Raw genomic sequence first — 22,786 nt, forward strand, 5'->3', positions numbered from 1 at the left:
TGAAACTGCAGGCATGCACCACCACACCCAGCTGTTTCTCTGGTTTTTTTGTTTTGTTTTGTTTTATGTGTTTTTTTGTTTGTTTGTTTGTTTGTTTTGTTTTGGTGGTGGTGGTGGCGTTGTTTTTATTTTTATTTTTGGAGGCAGAGTCTCACTTTGTCACCAGACGCCAGGCTGGAGTGCAGTGGGGCGATCTTGGCTCACTGCAACCTCCGCCTCCCTGGTTCAAACAATTCCCCTGCCTCAGCCTCCTGAGTAGCTGGGACTACAGGCAAATGCCAGCACACCCAGCTAATTTTTGTATTTTTAGTAGAGACGGGGTTTCACCATGTTGGCCAGGATGGTCTTGATCTCTTGACCTTGTGATCTGCCTGCCTAGGTTCTGGGGTGCATGTGCAGATCATGCAGGATTGTTGCATAGGTACAACAGGGCATGGGAGAGCAAGGAGCTGATGGAAGGAGATAACCAGGGGAACCAGAAAGTTCAGGATGAGCCTTCTCCCCATCCCCACCAACCCCCTCCACTGCCCCCCACTGCTGGCAGGGAACACACCAAGATCTTAAAAATTACCAGTTTTTAATAATGGTTTTTTAAAAATTCAACTGGTTACTCACAGTTGCTGAGTTATGTCCTACTATGAAAATTGCTAACAGAAAGAATCAAACATTTCTTTTTCATGTCTTATACAGGCCATGATTGAGGGTATTTCAGCAGTTGATGAAGTAATATAGTTCTTCATAGGAAAATCACAGCTAACAAATTCATAAGCAATGATTGAATTAGAAAGTCATCATTTTGCGGCCTCTTATGAAACAGTGGATCTAGACCTGTCGTTTTTTAACCAGGGATGATCCCGTCCCCCTCCCCCAGGGACAGCTATCTAGAGACAGTTTTAGTTGTCACAACTGGTAGGGGAAGCCACTTAGCATCTGGTAGATGAAGGCCAGACATGCTGTTAAATGTCCTACACATACGGGTCAGCTCTCCACAACAAATAATTATCTGGCCCAAATTGTCAGTAGTGCTAATTTGGGAAACCTTGATCTAAACAATAATTATCAGTGGCCACTCAAGCAGTAAGATAAAAAAGAAGGTTGATGGGGATATTTATGATGGGCGGAAAAAGCTGATAACACCTGACCTAAACTTAACTCGCTGATTGACCTTAAATGGGAAACTGGTATTAGGTGCCTCCTGTGGGGATCTAATAGGAAGTGCATGATATCTTTCTTTGAAATATGCCACCCCAAATGGTTTAGCCAGCATCCATTAAGCTTCTAGATCTAGCTACCAGTTTCCAGAAAACATGAAAGATAAGAGGGGCAACTTAAATGACCCTATCAGGAAGCAGTCAGCCCAGTCTGGAATGTGGGAAGGGAACTTATACAAGTCAAATGACCCAGTTTCTTTAACAAATAAATGGCATGGAGGGGGGAAAAAAGTGAGATGGACAATGGGAACTATCGAGAAATTGAGTAACAGATGATCAAGTGTAGTGTGTGGATCCTGGAATGACTAAGTCAAATGTAAACAGATATTGTGAGACAATCAAGGAAAATTGAGTATTAGATGTTAATGAATTAGTCATTTACTTTAGGGTGATGATACTGTTGGGTTTGTTATAAGTCCTTATATCTTAGAAATACATACATGAAGTACTTACATGAAATATTTATGAATTAAAGTATGTGTCCCAGGTTTTATTTTGTTTTTCTTTTTAAAAGTGGTCAGGTAAAGACATTAAAAAAGGCATACTGATAATTGTTGAAGCTGAGTGATAGGGATTTAGAGATCATTTTACTGTTCTTTGTACTAAAATGTTTAAAATGTAATTAAAATTCTTTTATGATTTATGTACATTCTGTTTTATTTTGGTGTCTTTTGATAATATATATACAATGGAAATTTTATTATTTTTAGATATTGTATGTCCTACCTGGTACTGCCAGCACTTTTTTTCTTTATATATTTATTTTTCTTTTCTTTTGTATTTTTTTAAGAGACAAGGTCTTGCTCTGTCTGTTACTCAGGCTGTAGTGCAGTGGTGCAGTCTTGTCTGACTGCATATAACCTCAGCTTCCCCAATAGTAGGACTACAGGCAAATGGCATGTCACCATGCTGGCTAATTTTTTTTCTTTTTTTTTTTTTTTTTTTTTAATAGAGATGTTTCCCTATGTTGCCCAGGCTGGTCTCAATCTCCTGGCCTCAAGTACTCGTCCTACCTCAGCCCCCAAGTTCTGGGGTTAGAGACATGAGCTACCATGCATTGCCCTTTTTTTTCTTTTTGATGTTATATATTGTTTGGGAACTCTTTAACTTCCTTTGTGAAATTAGGCTTTATGAAATGTCTTCTAGGATTCATTTGTGGCGCTCTAATGACCATCTGTTTTCCGATTTCCATTTCTGTGTGCCATTTAGTATGTTACAGACTTTTAAAAATCCATTGGAAATAGGTGCCGTGAGAAAATTTATTCACATGTGTAATGCATTAAATCTTACCAAAAGAAGCCGGGCACGGTGGCTCAAGCCTATAATCCCAGCACTTTGGGAGGCTGAGGCGGGTGGATCACGAGATCAAGAGATAGAGACCATCCTGGTCAACATGGTGAAACCCCGTCTCTACTAAAAATACAAAAAATTAGCTGGGCATGGTGGCGCGTGCCTGTAATCCCAGCTACTCCAGAGGCTGAGGCAGGAGAATTGCCTGAACCCAGGAGGCGGAGGTTGCAGTGAGCCGAGATCGTGCCATTGCACTCCAGCCTGGGTAACAAGAGCAAAACTCCATCTCAAAGAAAAAAAATCTTACCAAAAGAAGAAATATTAATGATATAGACTGTGTTCATAATATTAATCTCTTCTCTCTTATTTTTAAAATTTAGTTCTATCGTTTCCACCCTGCTAGCTCTTATGGATGGATTGGACAGCAGAGGGGAAATTGTGGTCATTGGTGCTACCAACAGACTAGATTCTATAGACCCTGCTTTACGAAGGCCTGGTCGCTTTGACAGAGAATTCCTTTTTAGCCTACCTGATAAAGAGGTAAGAATTTAATGTCACTCAAATTTTGACAAAGTATGTTCCTGTTTATTAGTAATAAGTGTTGGTATAGTAAAAATTTGGAAATTCTTGGGTTTTGTATCATGGTTTTGTCAAGTGATAGTTATTAGTGAACAACTCAAATGGGGACACATTTTTGCTCTTTTCTTTAAATACAATAATGCCTTCCCAAAATTACTCTTAAAATGTTTTCAATATGAGCATAGCCTTTGGATGTTGTAAGTTTTGCTTCAGAACATGTGACTTAATGCATAATCAATCCTTAGCCAGTTTGTTAGCCTTGGCTTTTTTATGAATACCATCCTATACTCCTACTCAGTTTTTTTAAGTCTACTTAATCTTCTGAGAACCAAAGAGGAAAATGTGTGTAGAGCTGTCTGTACTCTTAAAAGCAGCTCTAAATATGTGCTAGAATGAATAGCTACTTACTTAATTTCTCTTATGTTGATTTATGACAAATACAACTTTAGTGCTATAAATGCAAATATGTTTAATAATGAGACTAAGTTAATTAAACTCTTGAAAGTACATCCTTTTTCTTATCTTCACTTTCATATTTCTATTCATATTAAGTTGTTTTTTCAGTTTTTTTGTTTTGAGATGGAGTCTTGCTCTGTCACCCAGGCTGGAGTGCAGTGGTGCAGTCTCAGCTCACTGCAACTTCCTCCCCTGGGATTGAAGTGATTCTTGTGCCTCAGACTCCTGAGTAGCTGGAATTACATGCACATGCCACCATACCCACCTAATTTTTGTATTTTTATTAGAGAAGGGGTTTCACCATGTTGGCCAGGCTGGTCTCGAACTCCTGACCTCAAGTGATCCAGCCTCGGCCTCCCAGAGTGCTGGGATTACAGTCATGAGCCACTGCACCGGCCACTATTAAGTACTAGTCACTTCAAAATTTTAGATAATCAGAACTATTTTTAATTGAAATTAATGTAATCTGAATAGCGCTTATTAATAGTTGTAAAAAATAAATTGTTTTTATTCATAGGCCCGAAAAGAAATTCTAAAGATTCACACCAGGGATTGGAATCCCAAACCATTGGACACATTTTTAGAAGAGCTAGCAGAAAACTGTGTTGGTAAACATTGTTTTAAGCAATTAAAAGAAATATTACATTTATTTCAAATATGAAACAAGTTGTATTAGGTTGTTGCAAAAGTAATGGCAGTTTTTGCCTATGAAAGTAATGGCAAAACCCGCCATTACTTTTGTACTGAATTAATAAAGAAATACAAGGTTAAATATGTGTTTCTTATCATCTTGTTTATGGCATTTTTTTCTCACAAAGTCTTAATACTAAATAGAGATATTTGACAAATTGGCCATCAGGAGCAGAGCATTTAATTGTATAAAATACAATAGATTTTTATATCATCAGTATATTAATAGTATCCATTATAATAGCTATTCTTTACTGACCATTTTCTACTAACTCTGTTAAGCATTCTACATATATTATTTCATGTAATTCTCACATGGTTCCTGTGATGTACGTAGCAATATCTCTACAGATGAAGAAATGGCTGGAGAGCATTATGTGAATTTTCTAAGGTCACACAGCTAGTAAATGACAAACTAGAATTTGAACCTAGTCTATGTGACTTTAAAACTCTTGCTCTTGACCTCTGTGCTATACTTAGTGCTTGTATAGTGCACTCATAGAAATGGATTGATTGTTAATGGCTATTACTACCCTATAAGTTTACTGGGTAAAAGAGATTTTGGTCTTATTACTCTTAAACATTTGCTAACTATATTGATAGGCTGATATTTAACTTTCTTTTAACCATGGTCATGCTAATAGAGTTTTGTGTTTCTTTGTTTGGTTGGCTGGTTCTTTTTTTCCCCCTGGTTGCTTTGGATAGGATACTGTGGAGCAGATATTAAATCAATATGCGCTGAAGCTGCTTTATGTGCTCTACGACGACGCTACCCACAGATCTATACCACTAGTGAGAAACTGCAGTTGGATCTCTCTTCAATTAATATCTCAGCTAAGGATTTCGAGATAGCTATGCAAAAGATGATACCAGCCTCCCAAAGAGCTGTGACGTCACCTGGGCAGGCACTGTCCACCATTGTGAAACCACTCTTGCAAAGCACAGTTGACAAGATCTTAGAAGCCCTACAGAGAGTATTTCCACATGCAGAAATCAGAACAAATAAAACATTAGACTCAGGTATAAAACTTGGTTGACCATTTAGTTTTTATAATCAGTAAAGTGAAATGTTTTATACATACCAGAAATATTTCTTTGTAAAAGAATCTCTGAAAAGAATTTGGTAATGCTTTACCTGGGATATTTGAAGGAAATTTACTCCATGGATTGCCTTTAACTTAATTTGTTATAAGTTTGGGATATATTTTTACATTTACTTAATTCATATCTACACAAATATTTTTGATTCTTTGAAAAAATTTCATTGAAGCATGCTGACTTGAACTGAAGCAGTAAAGATTTGCTTTGCAATCCAAAAGTTACTAATGTACAATTTTTTGGTTTTATAGATATTTCTTGTCCTCTGCTAGAAAGTGACTTAGCTTACAGTGATGATGATGTTCCATCAGTTCATGAAAATGGACTTTCTCAGAAATCTTCTAATAAGGCAAAAGACAATTTTAACTTTCTTCATTTGAATAGGTATATTTTTCTTGCAAATCAAATTTTTTGCATGTGTAAATTTTCTAAAAATAAATGAGATTGTGGTTGAAAAAATAAAAAATGCTAACCAATCTGTTTTTTATTTAAATTAAAGTACCAGAAATTTTTTGTTGTTACAGTTGTCACAATAGTAGAAATTACAGTCTATAAAAATATCCCTAAATGTCTATGGGAATCAGTTGTTTCTAGAAACTATGTGAACCATGTTGTTATAATTGGTTGGCCTGATTGGTGAGACTTTTTACTTACCAGAGTTTATAAGTGACAATTTAGGGATTGAATTTAAACTTTGTTTTTTCCTAAAACATAGCTTATTAATCATTTATCTTTCAGAAATGCTTGTTACCAACCTATGTCTTTTCGACCAAGAATGTTGATAGTAGGAGAACCAGGATTTGGACAGGGTTCTCACTTGGCACCAGCTGTCATTCATGCTTTGGAAAAATTTACTGTACATACATTAGACATTCCTGTTCTTTTTGGAGTTAGCGCTACATCCCCTGAAGAAACATGTGCCCAGGTAATTTGTTGGTTCCCAAACAAAATAGAAGACAAAACAGCCTTCCAGAGACAAAGGCTAAAATTGCCTAATTTTTTTTGTGTTATGTTTTTTTGTCTTTCTGATTTTTAACTTCAGGTTTACAAAATAGAATTATGCATGATTGCTTAGTCATTAAAGAGAATGAGTTTCAGTCCCAACCTTAATATCTTTGTGACCTTAGTAAAGTTGTTAGATCTCTCTAATTTCCCCATTTGGAAAATGGAGATGATAGTACTTGCCTCATATGGCTGTTGTGAGAATTAAATGAGTAAAGTACTTCAGACGGTGACTGCTCCTTAGTAAGTACTCAGATATACTGCAGTTTCTGTTTTGGTATTTTTATATTAACATTTTTTAATATAAAAATATTTTATGTTTGTACTTTTGTTTACTTTTGATTACCACACAGAAAAATCTTCTGGATTTCTCCAACTGTTTTCTAGTTGCTTGAAGAAATTGTTTTCCAAAAAAAATGGAACTTTTAAACAACATTTAAAAATAAGGTTGTGGAATTTTGGAGAAGCACTTTAAAAACTTGAGGACTTTATATGATACTTTTGGGAGGTTAAATGTTGTTTCAGACTAATAGAACTAGCATTATTAACATGCTGAGTCTAACTGAATTTGTTTTGTTCCCTACCTACTAGATGATTCGTGAAGCTAAGAGAACAGCACCAAGTATAGTGTATGTTCCTCATATCCACTTGTGGTGGGAAATAGTTGGACCGACACTTAAAGCCACATTTACCACATTATTACAGAATATTCCTTCATTTGCTCCAGTTTTACTACTTGCAACTTCTGACAAACCCCATTCTGCCTTGCCAGAAGAGGTAATTTATGTGGGGGGGAGTCATTATACTAAGAGAGCTGTTTGTACCAAAATAATAGTAACTTACTGTAAAAATTTAAATGCTGCAGAAGTGAATTAAAGGGTAAGTTTTCTTATCGAAGATACCATTGTTAACTATTTGGTATATGTGCTCGTTGGGTAAGACTGTATATGTATATATTAAGGATACGTAAATTTTTTCTCTTAAAAAAATGGGGTTGTATGATACATACTATTCTGCAATTTGCTTTATTCACTTAACAATAAATATATCTTGTGTATTTGCTAGTGCTAAAGTCTCCTGAAGAGCTTCATGGCTATTCAAAGCCCTGTTGATAGGTTTTTTGGTTGTTTTTCAGTTTTTTTCCTGCTGAACAGTTATAGTGAGTATATTTGTATTTTATTTAGTATGAGCACTAGTATATGGATTTTTCTAGTATTGATTCCTAGAAGTGGAATAGTTGTAGCTGAATCAAAGAGTATTTTATATTTACAAGTTTTAACAAACGAAATTACTCATTCAAGTTTGTGCCAATTTAGACAACTGCCAATAGTGAACAAAAGGCCATGCTGCTTCTTCCTGGAATACTCTTCTCTTACATACTTCCCTGGCATTATTTTTTACTTTTCTTTCTTCCTTTTTTTTTTTTTCATTTCATTTTTTACTTTTCTCAGATATCACCTTAGAGAAGTCTTCTTCGATCAGCATTTCTCAATAATAGCAATAGCTCTTCTGCCCGTCACACTCTTTTCCCTTTTTTCTGCTTTATTTTTATTGCCCCCTGCCATTAAATATTGATTTGCTTGACTCTCTTTCCACTATCAAAATGTAAAGTACATGAAATTAAGGACTTTTTTTCACCTCTGTGTCCATAGAGCGCATAACAAGCATATTGTAGGCCTCTGTGTATTTTTCTTTTTTTTTTTTAGACGGAGTTTTGCTCTTGTTACCCAGACTGGAGTGCAATGGCACAATCTCAGCTCACCGCAACCTCTGTCTCCTGGGTTCAAGCAATTCTCCTGCCTCAGCCTCCCGAGTAGCTGGGATTACAGGCGCGCACCACCATGCCCAGCTAATTTTTGTATTTTTAGTAGAGACAGGGTTTCACCATGTTGACCAGGATGGTCTCGATCTCTTGACCTCGTGATCCACCCGCCTCGGCCTCCCAAAGTGCTGGGATTATAGGTGTGAGCCACCGCGTCCGGCCTTTGTATTTTCTTTTAATGAATGAATTTGATGTTTTTTTTCCATACCTTTGACAGAATGGTTTGTAGTTTTTAGAACACTAATAGGAAGGTAAGTAAGCTCAAATACTTATTAAAGGAATATTTATTGAGTGCTTATTTTCTACCAGGCATGGTTCTAGGCACCAGGGATATATCAGTGAATAAGGACATACAAAATGTATGTCCTTACACATATAGGGCTAACATTTTAGTTGAGTGGGGGAGAAAAGTTTTTAAAAATTTATAAAACTATAGTGGAGAAAAGTTTAGCTAAGGGGTATCAAAAGAGTATGGGTAGGTCACAGTGTCAAACAGGCTAAATAAGACCTCAGTAAAAAGATATTTGGCCAGGCACAGTGGCTCATGCCTGTAATTCCAACACTTCCGGAGGCCGAGGTGGGTGAATCACCTGAGGTTAGGAGCTCAGGAGCAGTCTAGCCAATATGGTGAAACCCCATCTATACAAAAATTTGCCAGGCTTGGTGGTGTGTACCTATAATCCCAGCTACTCGGGAGGCTGAGGCAGGAGAATCACTTGAACCCAGGAGGCAGAGATTGCAGTGAGCAGAGATTGTACCATTGCACTCCAGCCTGGGTGACAGAGTGAGACTCCATCTCAAAAAAAGAGAGAGAGAGATGATATTTGAGGAAAAACGTGGAATAGGTAAGATAGGGAACCATTGGAGTAGCTAAGGGACAAAAGGTCCTAGCAGAGGAAAAAGCAACTGCAGAGGCTCTGAGGCAGATCTGTTTCTGGCATGTTGGAAAAATAGCAAAAAGGCCAGGGTGATAGAGCAGAGTGAGTAAGGGGCAATCTAGGAGGAAAGGAGGCCAGGGTTATCAAGGGATCAGATTGTGTCCCTGAGTGCTCTGTATAGTAATAATAATTGACTATGAAACCTGCATAAGGAAATGAATTCATAGGAAATGAATATTAAGTATATATTATAAACTCTTTGAGTGGGGAACGTCCTTAAAGGTTTTCAGTTTAGTTAACTATCTAGTTTTATACTCTGCACTGTCTCCTTAATGTGGATATTGCACTGTTGTTGAAACACTTTGTACACTCTTGTTAGCTCTGACTTCTGAAAATCAACTTACTAGTGGAGGCTTTCATTTTTTATTTTAACTTAGAAAGGGGTCATGCTAATCTTCTATATCGTTCCAATTTTAGTATATTTGCTGCTGAACTAAGCACAGACCTTCTACTTCTTAATCTCCATTTCCCAGATTGCATATAGAACTTGTCTAATACATGTTCATCATGACAAGTCTTTGTATATTTAAACACTCTTTTATGTCTTGCTGATCTAGGCCTTTTCACATTAAACAGGATATGGTATATTCATTAGAACTATTAATAAAGTAGAAGTTTATTTTTTACTCCCTTTAACAATACTAGACAGGTTGATTACATTGGCAGGTTTGTCTTCTGCTGTGCAGTCATTCAGACACTCAGGCTGAAAGATACTGTCTTATTTTCTTTTTTGGAGAGGGAGTCTCACTCTGTTGCCCAGGCTGGCAGTTCAGGGGTGCAGTCTTGGCTCACTGCAGCCTTTAAATCTCCCAGGTTCAAGCAGTTCTCCTGCCTCAGTTTCCTGAGTAGCCAGGATTATAGGCGCCCATCACCACGCCCAGCTAATTTTGTATTTTTAGTAGAGATGTGATTTTACTGTGTTGGCCAGGCTGGTCTTGAACTCCTGACCTCAGGTGATCCTCCTGTCTTGTCTTCCTAAAGTGCTGTGATTACAGGTATGAGCCACCACACCTGTCTTGTTATTTTCATCATGTAGCCTTCCAGATCACTTTAATTCCAATCAACTGAAAGCACTGGCTCTTGTTTGTGCCTGACATAAAAGTGGTGTAAATCATTTTCGCTCATATTCCATTGGCTAAAGCTCAGTCACATAGCCATACTTCATTGCAAGAGGGACTGGGAAATGTGAAGAGCCATGTGCCCAAGAACAAGAATACAGATTGTGATAATGGCAGGCTTTGTTACACAGCACACCAGGTTGTAGTTTCTTCATAATTCTAGTCACTCTCCTGATCTCCTGAATGTCATTTCTTTTTTCTAGTTCTTTTGGAAGGCCAGAGCCAGAATGAATGAAGTACTCTAGCAGTGTTCTGATTAGTACAGTGTAAAGAAGGATTGTTAGCCATAATATTACTGATTTATTATTCTGTCAACTAAAACTATTAATCATTTTCAGATTTGAAATAAAGATAATGAATTTATGATCTGAGTAACAAACAAGACAAACTAGGTGAACTTTGTTTATATGGATGTGGAGAGTTTGAAAAAAATGTTAATCAGTTTAATCCGGGGAAACTGTCAAGGACGTGGAAATTCTATACTAAAAGATCTTTTCTTAAAGGATAGCCTTTTTCTTTTTTCCTTAGGATAATGTTTTCTAAGCATATAATTGTAAACTGAGTAAAATATTTTAATACCACATTCTGTAAGTAGGGAAGAATGGACCTGGGACTAGGAATTGCTGCCCATTTTCATAAAATGAATAGTCCATATGCATGCAAATAAGCAAGCCTTGTATAGCTTTCAGTGATTTAATGATACAATACTATATGAGAAATACTGTATAGTCCATTAGGCACATTAAAATTTGTCCATCTCAAAACTGCAGTCAGAAAATAGCTCTCTATATGCAAGAGCACAACTGGACTCAGGCCAGTATGGAAAGATGAAAAAGAATGCTGTTAGCAGATTAGGAGTTTTAATGAATCCATGAAAGACAAAGTAGTGAGGATTAGATTGATAAAGATGACCACACTTCACAGCATGTGCATTGAAAGGACTGCTTTGAAAGGCAAAAGCGGTTTCTAGCTGAGCAAAGAGCCTTTGGGCTGGGTGTGGTGGCTCACACCTGTAATCCCAGCGCTTTGGGAGGCCAAGGCAGCAGATTACTTGAGGTCAGGAGTTTGAGACCAGCCTGGCCAACATCACAAACCCCCATCTCTACTAAAAATACAAAAATTAGCTGGGCATGGTGGCACACGTTTGTAGTCCCAGCTACTTGGGAGGTATGAGAAACGCTCGAACCCAGGAGGTGGAGGTTGCAGTGAGCCAAGATCATGCCACTGCACTCCAGCCTGGGTGACAGAGCGAGACCCTGTTGCAAAAAAAGAGCCTTTGGACAGCCCTGGAGTAATTGGTTTTCTTCCACTTCCAGTCTTTTTTTTTTTTTTGAGACAGAGTTTCGCTCTTGTTACCCAGGCTGAAGTGCAATGGCGCGATCTCAGTTCACCGCAACCTCCGCCTCCTGGGTTCAGGCAATTCTCCTGCCTCAGCCTCCTGAGTAGCTGGGATTACAGGCACATGCCACCATGCCCAGCTAATTTTTTGTATTTTTAGTAGAGACAGGGTTTCACCATGTTGACCAGGATCGTCTCGATCTCTTGACCTTGTGATCCACCCGCCTCGGCCTCCCAAAGTGCTGGGATTACAGGCTTGAGCCACCGCGCCCGGCCAACTTCCAGTCTTTATACCAAGCAGTAGTCAGCAGGGTGGTTGTGCCCCAGGACTAGTATAACAGAGCTTATATATGACTGCTGATATCAGGAGAAATGGGGAGCCCTTGTGCCCACAAGGCAAATTATAGGCACATTTCTACTTCTAGTATAGAGTAGCTTTCATAGTCACTGGAGGTAGAAGCTAGAATAAACAGAAATAGCACCTATGGACAACAAATTTTAAAAGCAAAGATGTGGTTATGAATAAACATTTGAGGAAGGACAACCTCATGAATAATGTCCATGTATCACCAACAAACTGTGACAGAGAACCAATTGGAGACAAATGAAATAACCCCTGTAAAAAGGAAATAAAATTCTTTATAGGCTGAGAAGGGAGCAAACACAGATAAAGAGCAAATTAGCAAAGTGGAAGATCATGAGACCAATAATTCTTACAGCATGTGATACAAAAGTACAAAGACTTGAAAAGCATGAAGAAATAATTAAAAGAAATGGAGGAGGTAGGTTAAGGTCTCATGGAATTTATGGGAGGTAAAAACAAGAAGTGTAGGAGAGAAAATATTCACATGATAGAACAATTTGTTCAGTGAAAGAATACCATAAGTCTTCTTGAGATTTAAAAGTATTCTTAAGATGTAATATGTTCCAAGTACTGAGTACTGTAAGATGACTATAGTTAACAAAATTATATAGATCTAGGCCATGCGCAGTGGCTCATGCCTGTAATCACAGCACTTTCAGAGGCCGAGGCAGGCGGATCGCCTGAGGTCCGGGAATTCGAGACCAGCCTGACCAACATGGAAATACTCTGTCTCTACTAAAAATACAAAACTGGCTGGTCATGGTGGCGCATGCCTGTAATCCCAGCTACTTGGGAAGCTGAGGCAGGAGAACTGATTGAACCCAGGAGGAGGAGTTTTTAGTGAGCCAAGATAGCACCATGCACTCCAGCCTGGGCAACAAGAGCAAAACTCCATCTCGAAAAGAAGAAAAAGATTATATAGTTCTGAGTAGCTAGAATAGGGATGTTGAATGTTTCCAATACAAAGAAATGATAAACATTTGAGAAGACAGATATGCTAATTACCTTGATCTAATCACTATACATTATATGTATCAAAACATAAGTATGTACCCCAGGTACAGTTAGTATGTCATTTTTAAAAACTAATTTTAAGCCCATGAATTTGAGATCAGCCTGGGCAGTATAAGGAGACCCTGTCTCTACAAAAAGTTTAAAAATTAGCTGGGTGTGGTGGTGCGTGCCTATAGTCCCAGCTACTCAGGAGGCTAAGGCCAGAGGATTGCTTGAGCCCAGTTTGAGGTTACAATGATCTATGATTGTGCCACTGCAATCCAGCCTGAGTGACAGAGGGAGACCCTGTGTTTTTTAAAGAAGAAAGAAAAAAGTAAAATATCCAGTTTCTTTATTAATTATAGCGTGGATTCTTGAGTTCTCATGATTTTTAGTTCATAATCTATTGTAAACATGGTTTATATATAAATCCAACATTCTTTAAAACCTTGTCTAAAAAATAATTTATTATACAATTTAGATTGTCATTTAAAATATGTATAATAACCTACTATTGTATTAAATGACTGACACATGCATTTCCTATGCATGTGTGTATATATACTGCATATATATATATATATGTTTATATACTGTACAGAACTCCTTGACATATGATGAGTTTATCTGGGCATAACCCGATTGTAAGTGGAGGGTCATCTGAATACATATCACTTTCAAGCTGTTGCGAAGTTTAAAAATCATAAATTGAACCATTGTAAGTTGGGAATCATCTGTATATATGATATAAATTGCATTTATTTTCCTTTTTAAGGTGCAAGAATTGTTTATCCAAGATTATGGAGAGATTTTTAAGGTGCAGTTACCAGGTAAAGAAGAACGGACAAAATTTTTTGAAGATTTAATTCTAAAACAAGCTGCTAAGTCTCCTATATCAAAAAAGAAAGCAGGTTAGTTTCTATATCAAAGTTAATACTTAATAATTCTGAGAAAGTGGTAATGAAATTGTTAATGGCATTGACATGTGTCTGATAACACAAGCTCAAAACCTCACTTATGAGGTTGATGCCTTTACTGCTTAAAAATTTTTGTCCTTGACTTAAGCATATCCTTAAAAAATAAAAAAATTCTCTATGCTTCCCATTAAAATGGACTAAAGTTCTTGAGGTACACAAGGTCTTTGATAGTATAGCCCCAATCTGTCTTTCTAAGCTCATTTTGGGCACTTGTGTTCTGCTCAGCCCTCTACGCCCCACCTTTTTTCTTATAAAATGCTGTTTTATTTTTTGAGACAGAGTCTCACTCTGTCACCCAGACTGGAGTGAAGTGGCATGATCACAGCTTACTGTAGCCTCAACCTCCTGGGCTCAAGCAATCCTCCCACCTCAGCCTCCCAAGTAGCTGGGACTGCAGTCTCATGCCACCAGGCCTGACTAAATATTTATTTTTTTAGTATACCTCATTTATTCTGTATTATGAAGATTTTCCTTACTTATATGGGCAAAATGAATGGCTTCTGCCTTTATGACCCATCATACATTTAAAATACTACTAATATGACTTACAGGGATATCATTATGTCTCTTACTCTCTTAATAGTTTGTCAGCTCATAATGGCAGAACTCTAATATTCCTTTCTTATCCTGAGTACTCACTGTATATCTATTTAAACAAAATAAGCTTTTGTTATATTTGAAATATATTACACATTTTTCTTAGTTCAAATCTGGTAAAGAAGGCATTTTATAGTTAGAATAGTTTTGTCCTGGACATAATGCATTTTCAAAGTTTAATCGCCTCTTAAATTAGCTTAAAATGGAACACAGGTGATGACTTTTAGGAATTAGCATTCCAAATTACAAGTTACTAAGGATTTCTGGAGGGGCTATAGAGTTAGAGATTATGGTAGCACTTTTGTATTCCAAATCTTTGGATTCCTGGAATATTTATAGAAGATAATCCCTCAAATCCTGGCTCTATTTTCACTAAATCACTTGTCACCCTCAATATTATGGAGGAATAGTAACTAAATTTTTCCATTCATGTGAAGTTTTGCAGGCTTTGGAGGTATTACCGGTAGCACCACCACCGGAGCCAAGATTACTGACAGCAGAAGAAGTGAAACGACTAGAAGAACAAGAAGAAGATACATTTAGGGAACTGAGGATTTTCTTAAGAAATGTTACACATCGGCTGGCTATTGACAAGCGGTTCCGAGTGTTTACTAAGCCTGTTGACCCTGATGAGGTATTAATATATCTTTGAATCAAATGTGTTCTAGGCCATAATACTTCACAATCAGAGGATATTTGAAGAGTTTATGTGGCTCTGCCCACACTCTGAACTAGTTTTCTCTATTTGGAAACATGTACCCGGTTAGTGTCCTAAGCACATGGAGACTTTAAGAGCAGGATGACACATTTTCCTTTCCTGCAGACAACTACCTCTGTCTGCCCAACCTAAACATTCTAGAAGTAATTGGGAATGTCTTATTTTATTTATTTTAGAGATAGAGTTTCGCTCTTGTTGCCCAGGCTGGAGTGCCATGGCGTAATCTCATCTCACTGCCGCCTCCACCTCCTGGATTCAAGCGATTCTCCTGCCTCAGCCTCCCAAGCAGCTGGGACTACAGGCATGTACCACCACGCTCAGCTAATTTTTGTATTTATAGTAGAAATGAGATTTCTCCATGTTGGCCAGGCTGGTCTTGAACTCCTGACCTCAGGTGGTCCACCCGCCTCAGCCTCCCAAAGTGCTGAAATTACAGGCGTGAGCACCACACGCAGCTTTTTTTTTTTTCTTTTTTAGTGTTGGGGCTTCACTGTTGTCGAGGCTGGAGTGCAGTGACACAATCTCATCCTTCACTGCAATCTTTTAGAGCTATGTTTGTCCAGCCTAGTCTCAAACTCTTGGCCTCAAGCAGTCTTCCTGCCTCAGCCTCCCGAAGTGCTGGGGATTATAGGAATGAGCTGACCAAGAATGTCACTGCCACATGATATTATTATGACCTCCACAATTGGAAGAGAGCTGGAGAGCCAGATCTTAAGTTGCTCTGAAGGACTGGTGGCAATTGGATGAGGAAAGAATATAGGATGTTACCAGAGAATACAGCTGCCCAAGGATAAGAAACAAATACAAAACACAAATAGTCTTAGATGAAGCAAAGGTTTTATGTTAAATATATTATCATAATCTCTTACATATTTATTCTCTATCCCCTCTATTGCCTGTCAGAGAAACTTGACTCACATACTATATTTAGAGTTAATTTCGTGATCTGGTCATTTGCTTGAATTTTAGGTTCCTGATTATGTCACGGTAATAAAGCAACCAATGGACCTTTCATCTGTGATCAGTAAAATTGATCTACACAAGTATCTGACTGTGAAAGACTATTTGAGAGATATTGATTTAATCTGTAGTAATGCCTTAGAATACAATCCAGATCGAGATCCTGGAGGTGAGCATTAGTGAATTTTTTTTCAGCGGGTGGAGTTGGGGGGCAGCTAACACTTAGGGTTGATTTTTGTGTCAGGTGCCATATTATAAACATAACAAAAATACTGTTTAATCCTCACAACAGCCTTATCCCCATTTTACAAATGGTAAAAATGAAGTTTAGAAAGGTTAAAAACATTGCCTAAGGTCACACTTCTAGGAAGGGGCAGAGTGAGAATTTGAATGCAGGTTTCTCTCGTTCCTAAATCCCGTTTTTAACAATTACATGATATGTCCTCTAATGTCTCATATAGGATAAGGTGGCTTGTTTTCTTTGTATTTCAGTGCTCTTCCTCAAAGTGGATAAGTAGACGTTCTCTAATACAATAGGTTTAAAACTATTTTATTAGTTATTACAAAAGCAGTATAATATAGTGCTTACTAATAGTAATATTTAAAAAATCTAGTCCCCCATTTCCTTTCTCCAAAGGTGGACTCTCTTAATTTTGATGATATCTTTTTGGACTTTTTCTATGCATATACCCCTTCTGCTCTCACCTATCCCCTCTGTTAATATAAAATTTAATGGATATAATGTGTGTTATTTGGGTGGTGGATACCCCAAAAGCCCTGATTTCATGTGCAGTCTGTGCATATAACAAAACTACACTTGCACCCCATAAATGTGTACAAATTTTAAAAAATAAAATGTATAAAGTAAATCATTTTTAATGTTATGTATGTTCTGTATCTTATCCATTTCCAAGAAATGTTCTTTCTTAGGTGCTTATTTAATTAATTTTCTGATAGCTTCCTGTTCTTATGGATGTAGCACTCTTTAACCCTTACCAATGGATAAAAAAATACATTTTAAAAATAATTCTGTTTTTTGTATTAATTTCTCCTCTAGTACATTGGCTTTTTGTTTTTATTTTTTTTTTAATTTTTTTTTTTTTTTTAATTTTTTATTGGATTATAGGTTTTGGGGTACATGAGCAGAGCATGCAAGACAGTTGCGTAGGTACACACATGGCAGTGTGCTTTGCTTTTCTTCTCCCCTTCACCCACATTTGGCATTTCTCCCCAGGCTATCCCTCCCCACCTCCCCCTCCCACTGGCCCTCCCCTTTTCCCCCCAATAGACCCCACTGTTTAGTACTCCCCTTTCTGTGTCCATGTGTTCTCATTTTTCATCACCCACCTATGAGTGAGAATATGCGGTGTTTCATTTTCTGTTCTTGTGTCAGTTTGCTGAGGATGATGTTTTCCAGATTCATCCATGTCCCTACAAACGACACGAACTCATCATTTCTGATTGCTGCATAATATTCCATGGTGTATATGTGCCACATTTTTCCAATCCAGCTTTTTGTTTTTAAATTGGTGGTGCTTATAAGTTAGACTGATTAGCATAGGGATCTACCGAAACTTTCTTTAACAATTGAAAACCTTACTATTCTTTTCCGCCCAGTCCTCTAGCTCGCTTTCCCTAAGCATTTCCCTGTAGTTCAGAGTTCTGGAGTTAAGCAGTGGGAAACAGACTAGGAAGCCGAGAACACTCCTTCATTGTATGTAGGAAGAAGGAACCAGGTATTCTGAAGGCAGAGGGCTTTCTCTGTCACATTGCAGTCATGCTGCTGCTCCCTTTCTGTCTGTTACGGCAATCTAAAATTATCTCAGGCTAGTGGTGTCAAATGTTAGTGGACATCAGAATCTCCTAAAGGACTTCATAAAATATAGATCACTGGACCCCATCTCTAGGGTTTCTGATTCTGTAGGTGTGGGCCCTGAGAATTTGCATTTCTAATGAGTTTCCCAGTGTCACTGATGCTGCTGGGTTTAGGAAGCACTACTTAGAGCTTGCCCTGACTTTCTTCAAGCCCAAATGCCATGTTAGAAAGCCCACTTCAACATTCCTAATGTAACGTGGCTATTCCTATATTTCCTATATAACCTGAGAGTGAATTTTGCAGTCACCTGGCCTTTGAGGAATATCGATCTGGTAGTTCAAGCAATCCTGCATTCGCTTATTCCGTCTGCTGCCTCAAATAATATTTTCTGTTGATTCATTCTTTTTTTTGATATTTCAAAGGGATCTTAACACGACAAGAGCAGTAAAATTGTTTGGGTTTAGTCTGCCAGGTTGAATCAGATGTTCAGCACATTAAGATTAGCACCAGAAACAGAATAGGACAATTCGAGTAACTTATTATTCGTGGTAAAAGTCAAAAGGAATTGTAAGAGCTATATCTTAGCCCAATATGCTGTTTATTTTTGGTGTATTAAAGGGGGGAAATTAATTACATTTTTTACTCATTTCATAGATCGTCTTATTAGGCATAGAGCCTGTGCTTTAAGAGATACTGCCTATGCCATAATTAAAGAAGAACTTGATGAAGACTTTGAGCAGCTCTGTGAAGAAATTCAGGAATCTAGAAAGAAAAGAGGTAGGAAAGTGATTTGGTGTCAGAAAAGGATGCTTCAGATGTATTGAGTATTTTCAGTTAATCCTTCATATACTTTTGAAATCTGGAAATCCCTTTTGACATCCCACATATCTATTTATAAGGTTGTAGCTCCTCCAAATATGCCCCATCTTACTACCATGTGATGCCAAAGCAAAATTCCACTCTTGCTGGTGATAAAAGATCAGATCCAGAGCAGAATGAAAAGCTAAAGACACTGAGTATTCCCGTGGCTTGCAGCACTCCTGGTAAGTACTCGAGTAGTTTTCGTTTATGAAATTATAACCTTTATTCTTTTCTACTGTCATTACCTTTCTCCCTCATTTTCCTTCATTTGTGTTAATGCAGTGAATTACATTGATTTTGTTACTATTAAGACAACTTTACATTCTTGAAATAAATCCAAGTTTATAATGTACTACTTGCAATCCAAAAGTTCACCATCTAATTGTGGACTGACTTGATTTGAAACTGATATCTGTAAATTCTGGTCTATTCTTTACTCCCCCTTATTCTTAGGATGTAACTCCACAGGTTAGCAATTCAAAGCCTGTAGGGTTTTCTAAGGCCCGCCTTCCTTGGCAGACATTTAATTCCAATTTTTGTTCTTTAAGCCCCATCATTGTCAGACTTTGCTCAGCTTTTCAGGCTCTGTTATTCATTTGTTTTCCCAGATTTTTGCATCATAACTTCTCACCACTTTATTAGATCTCTGTGTGTGTGTTAAGGTTAGGGTTAGCTGTCTTTTTGCTGGGGTTAGAACCTTCACTTATTATATTGCAAGTTTATCTATCCTCAGGTAATTGATTTGAGATAGATAAAGAATAAGCCCTTCTTTTGAAAAATTGGGAGGAGGCAGCTGGGAAAGGAAAGATAAGAGAAAATTAGCAAGAGGGCTTCACTACCAGAATGCTCACAGTCAAATCAACTTAAAGCAAGAATATATATGTATGGAAATTAGCTCCCTTAAAACAATCAATTATTTAATATGTACCCAACAGGATTACATATTTTATATCCACCAAAAGGCATATCCAAGAATATACAAAGAAGCAATATTCATATTAGGTTGGTATAAAAGTAGTTGCAGTTTTGCCATAAGAAGTCATGGTTTAACACTGTGAGTAGCTCAAATGCCCATCACCAGTAGAATGGAAAGATAGGAATTATTATACACTGAGAATTCTTAAATGTCAACTACATAAACAGCATAGATGAACCTCCCAAACAATGTTGAGTAAATCCTAGACACGTTCACATGTGACAATTTTAAAATACATATTTAAGATTTATATAAATATGAAGTCAAAAATGGGCAAAACTAATCCATGGTGTTATAAATCAGGATATTGTTTACTTTTTAGGATATTATGACTAGAATTAGAATAAGGGTAACTTTGGAATGTTAGTATATGTTCTGTTTCTCAATCTGGGTGCTGATGATGTGAGTTTCTTCTGTTTGCGGATATTCATTTCATGTTTATATTCTGAGTACAATTGACCCTTGAATAGTATGAGTTTGAAGTGTACAGGTCTACTTATGTGTGGATTTTTCTCAATAAATATCTTAGAAAATATTTTGGAGATTTGCAACAGTTTGAAAAAACTTGCAGATGAATCGCATAGCCTAGATAGTGAAAAAATTAGGTATGTCATAGATGCATAGAATATGTATAGACAGTAGTCTATTTTATCACTTACTACCATAAAATATACACAAATCTATTTCTAAAAGTTAAGATTTATCAAAATTTAACACACAAACAGATTGTACATAGCACCATTTGCAGTCAAGAGAAATGTAAACAAATGTAAAGATTCAGTAGTAAATCACAACTACATAAAATTAACTGTAGTACATGACTGTACTACTGTAATTTCAGAGCCACCTCCTGCTGCTGTTATGGTGAGCTCAAGTTACGTGAGTATCTGTTTAAAACGATGTGTGATGCTCATCATCTCCAAGTGAGCAGTTGGCCAAGGGAAAAGTGATCTTGTAGTTCTCAAGTATTTTTTATTGCGTTTAGTACAGTATCGGAAACCTTGAATAACACCATGGGACACACAGGAATTGCCACTAGTAATGATGGAAGTACTCCCAAGAAGCAGAGAAACTTTTTAAGATAAAGTCGAATTGTTTAATATGTACCATAGATTGAGGTCTGCAGCTGCAGTATCTTGCTTTTTCAAGACAAATGAATTCAGTGTAAGGACCGCTGTAAAAAATAATAATAAAGGGGCCAGGCATGGTGACTCACACCCATAAACCCAGCACTTGGAGAAGCCAAGGTGGATTGATCACTTGAGGTCAAGAGTTTGAGACAAGACTGGCCAACATGGTAAAACCCCATCTCTACTAAAAATACAAAAATTATCTGGGTGTGGTGCCAGGTGCCTGTAATCGCAGCCACTGGGGAAGCTGAGGCACAAAAATCACTTGAACCCAGGAGGTGGAGGTTGCAGTGAGCCAGACTGTGTCATTGTACTGCAGCCTGGCCAACAAAGCAAGACTCTCGTCTCAAAAGAAAGAAAAGAAGGCCGGGCACAGTGGCTCACGCCTATAATCCCAACACTTTGGGAGGCCGAGGTGGGCAGATTGTCTGAGGTCAGGAGCTCAAGACCAGCCTGGCCAACGTGGTGAAACCCTGTCTCTACTAAAAATACAAAAATTAGCTGGGCGTGGCTGTGCGCACCTGTAAACTACTCGAGGGGCTGAAGCAGGAGAACAGCTTGAACGCGGGGTGCAGAGGTTGCAGTGAGCTGAGATCGCACCACTGCCCACCAGCCTGGGCAATAGAGCAAGACTGACTCAAAAAAAACAGAAAGAAAAGAAGGAAATTTGTCAAGCCATTGTTGCAGCTACACCAGCAGATGCAAAAACTTTGTACTTTCTGTGAAATACCTTTTGTCTCATATTGAAAATGCAGCTTTTATCTGGATGCAAGATTGCTATAAGAAAGGTGTACCTGTAGATTGTTAACACGATTCAAGAAAAAATTAATTGTCCATATGACAAAGCAGAAGGAATTTAATGGCAGTAAAACATGGTTTGATAATTTTAGAAAGAGGTTTGGCTTAAAAATACCAAGATAACAAGATAAGCAGCTTCTGACAACCAAGAGGCAGCAGACAAGTTCCCAGACACCATTAATGAAATCACTGGACAGAAGCCAGGCACCGTGGCTCATGTCTGTAATTCCAGCACTTTGGGAGAAGCCAAGGTGGTAGGATTGCTTGAGGCCAGCAGTTTAAGACCAGCCTGGGCAACAAAGTAAGACCCCATCTCTAAAAAAAACCAGATAACTGGCCAGGCATTTGTAGCCCTAGCTTCTTGAGATACTGAGGCAGGAGGATCACTTGAGCCCAGGAGTTCAAGGCTGCAGTGCTATGATTGTGCCACAGCACTCTAGCCTGGGTGACAGAGCAAAACTCTGTCTCAAAAAAAATAAAAATAAAAAATAAATCACTGGGGAATCTTTCATTCTCCTTTGTCATTTCTACTACGTAAAAGTTACACCACTTCTTTACAGGATTACTGCTGTCTGGTTATACTACATCTAGTCTAGACAGAATATTTCACCTCTCTCTGTACCTTAGTTTCTTCTGTAAAATGGCAATGATAATGGTAGCAAACTTCATTGGGTTAAAGAGAAATGTTAATGAATAAGAATACATAAAGGGCTTAGAAGAATTCCTAGCGTATGCTTCATGCAGTGGCATGTGCCTATAGTTGTAGCTATTCAGAAGGCTGAGGTAGGAGGATTTCTTGAATCCAGGAGTTTGGGGCTGTGGTGCGCCATGACTGTGCTTGTGTATAGCCATTGCACTCCAGCCTAGGCAACACAGTAAGAGAGTTTCTAGTATATGATAAATGCTCAATAAGTGTAGCCTATTTCAATTTTTGCCCTTCTTCCAGTCCATTTCTCATACTGCTGCCAAAGTGATCTTTGCAAAATATGCATCAGACAGATTATGTCAGTACCCTCCTTAAAAGTATTCAAGATAAAAATCAATTTTTTTTTTT

At 37.8% G+C, this 22,786-nt stretch overlaps 1 protein-coding gene across 3 annotated transcripts in view; it reads left to right on the top strand.

Annotated features, from left to right (window-relative positions):
• ATAD2 (ATPase family AAA domain containing 2) overlaps nt 1–22,786 on the top strand; it is a 65,417-nt gene that overhangs the window by 34,914 nt on the left and 7,717 nt on the right. For all 3 annotated transcript variants that reach the window (XM_002759253.6, XM_078353231.1, XM_054246768.2), the window contains exons 14-24: nt 2,882–3,041; nt 4,054–4,144; nt 4,932–5,246; nt 5,576–5,708; nt 6,063–6,249; nt 6,918–7,103; nt 13,675–13,810; nt 14,911–15,107; nt 16,161–16,320; nt 18,622–18,744; nt 18,867–19,010. In XM_002759253.6, coding sequence (XP_002759299.4) covers nt 2,882–3,041; nt 4,054–4,144; nt 4,932–5,246; nt 5,576–5,708; nt 6,063–6,249; nt 6,918–7,103; nt 13,675–13,810; nt 14,911–15,107; nt 16,161–16,320; nt 18,622–18,744; nt 18,867–19,010 — 1,832 coding nt within the window. The remainder of the gene's footprint in view (nt 1–2,881; nt 3,042–4,053; nt 4,145–4,931; nt 5,247–5,575; nt 5,709–6,062; nt 6,250–6,917; nt 7,104–13,674; nt 13,811–14,910; nt 15,108–16,160; nt 16,321–18,621; nt 18,745–18,866; nt 19,011–22,786) is intronic.

This window comes from Callithrix jacchus, chromosome 16, assembly GCF_049354715.1.
Source record: "Callithrix jacchus isolate 240 chromosome 16, calJac240_pri, whole genome shotgun sequence".
In the NCBI taxonomy this organism is placed as follows: domain Eukaryota; kingdom Metazoa; phylum Chordata; class Mammalia; order Primates; family Cebidae; genus Callithrix; species Callithrix jacchus.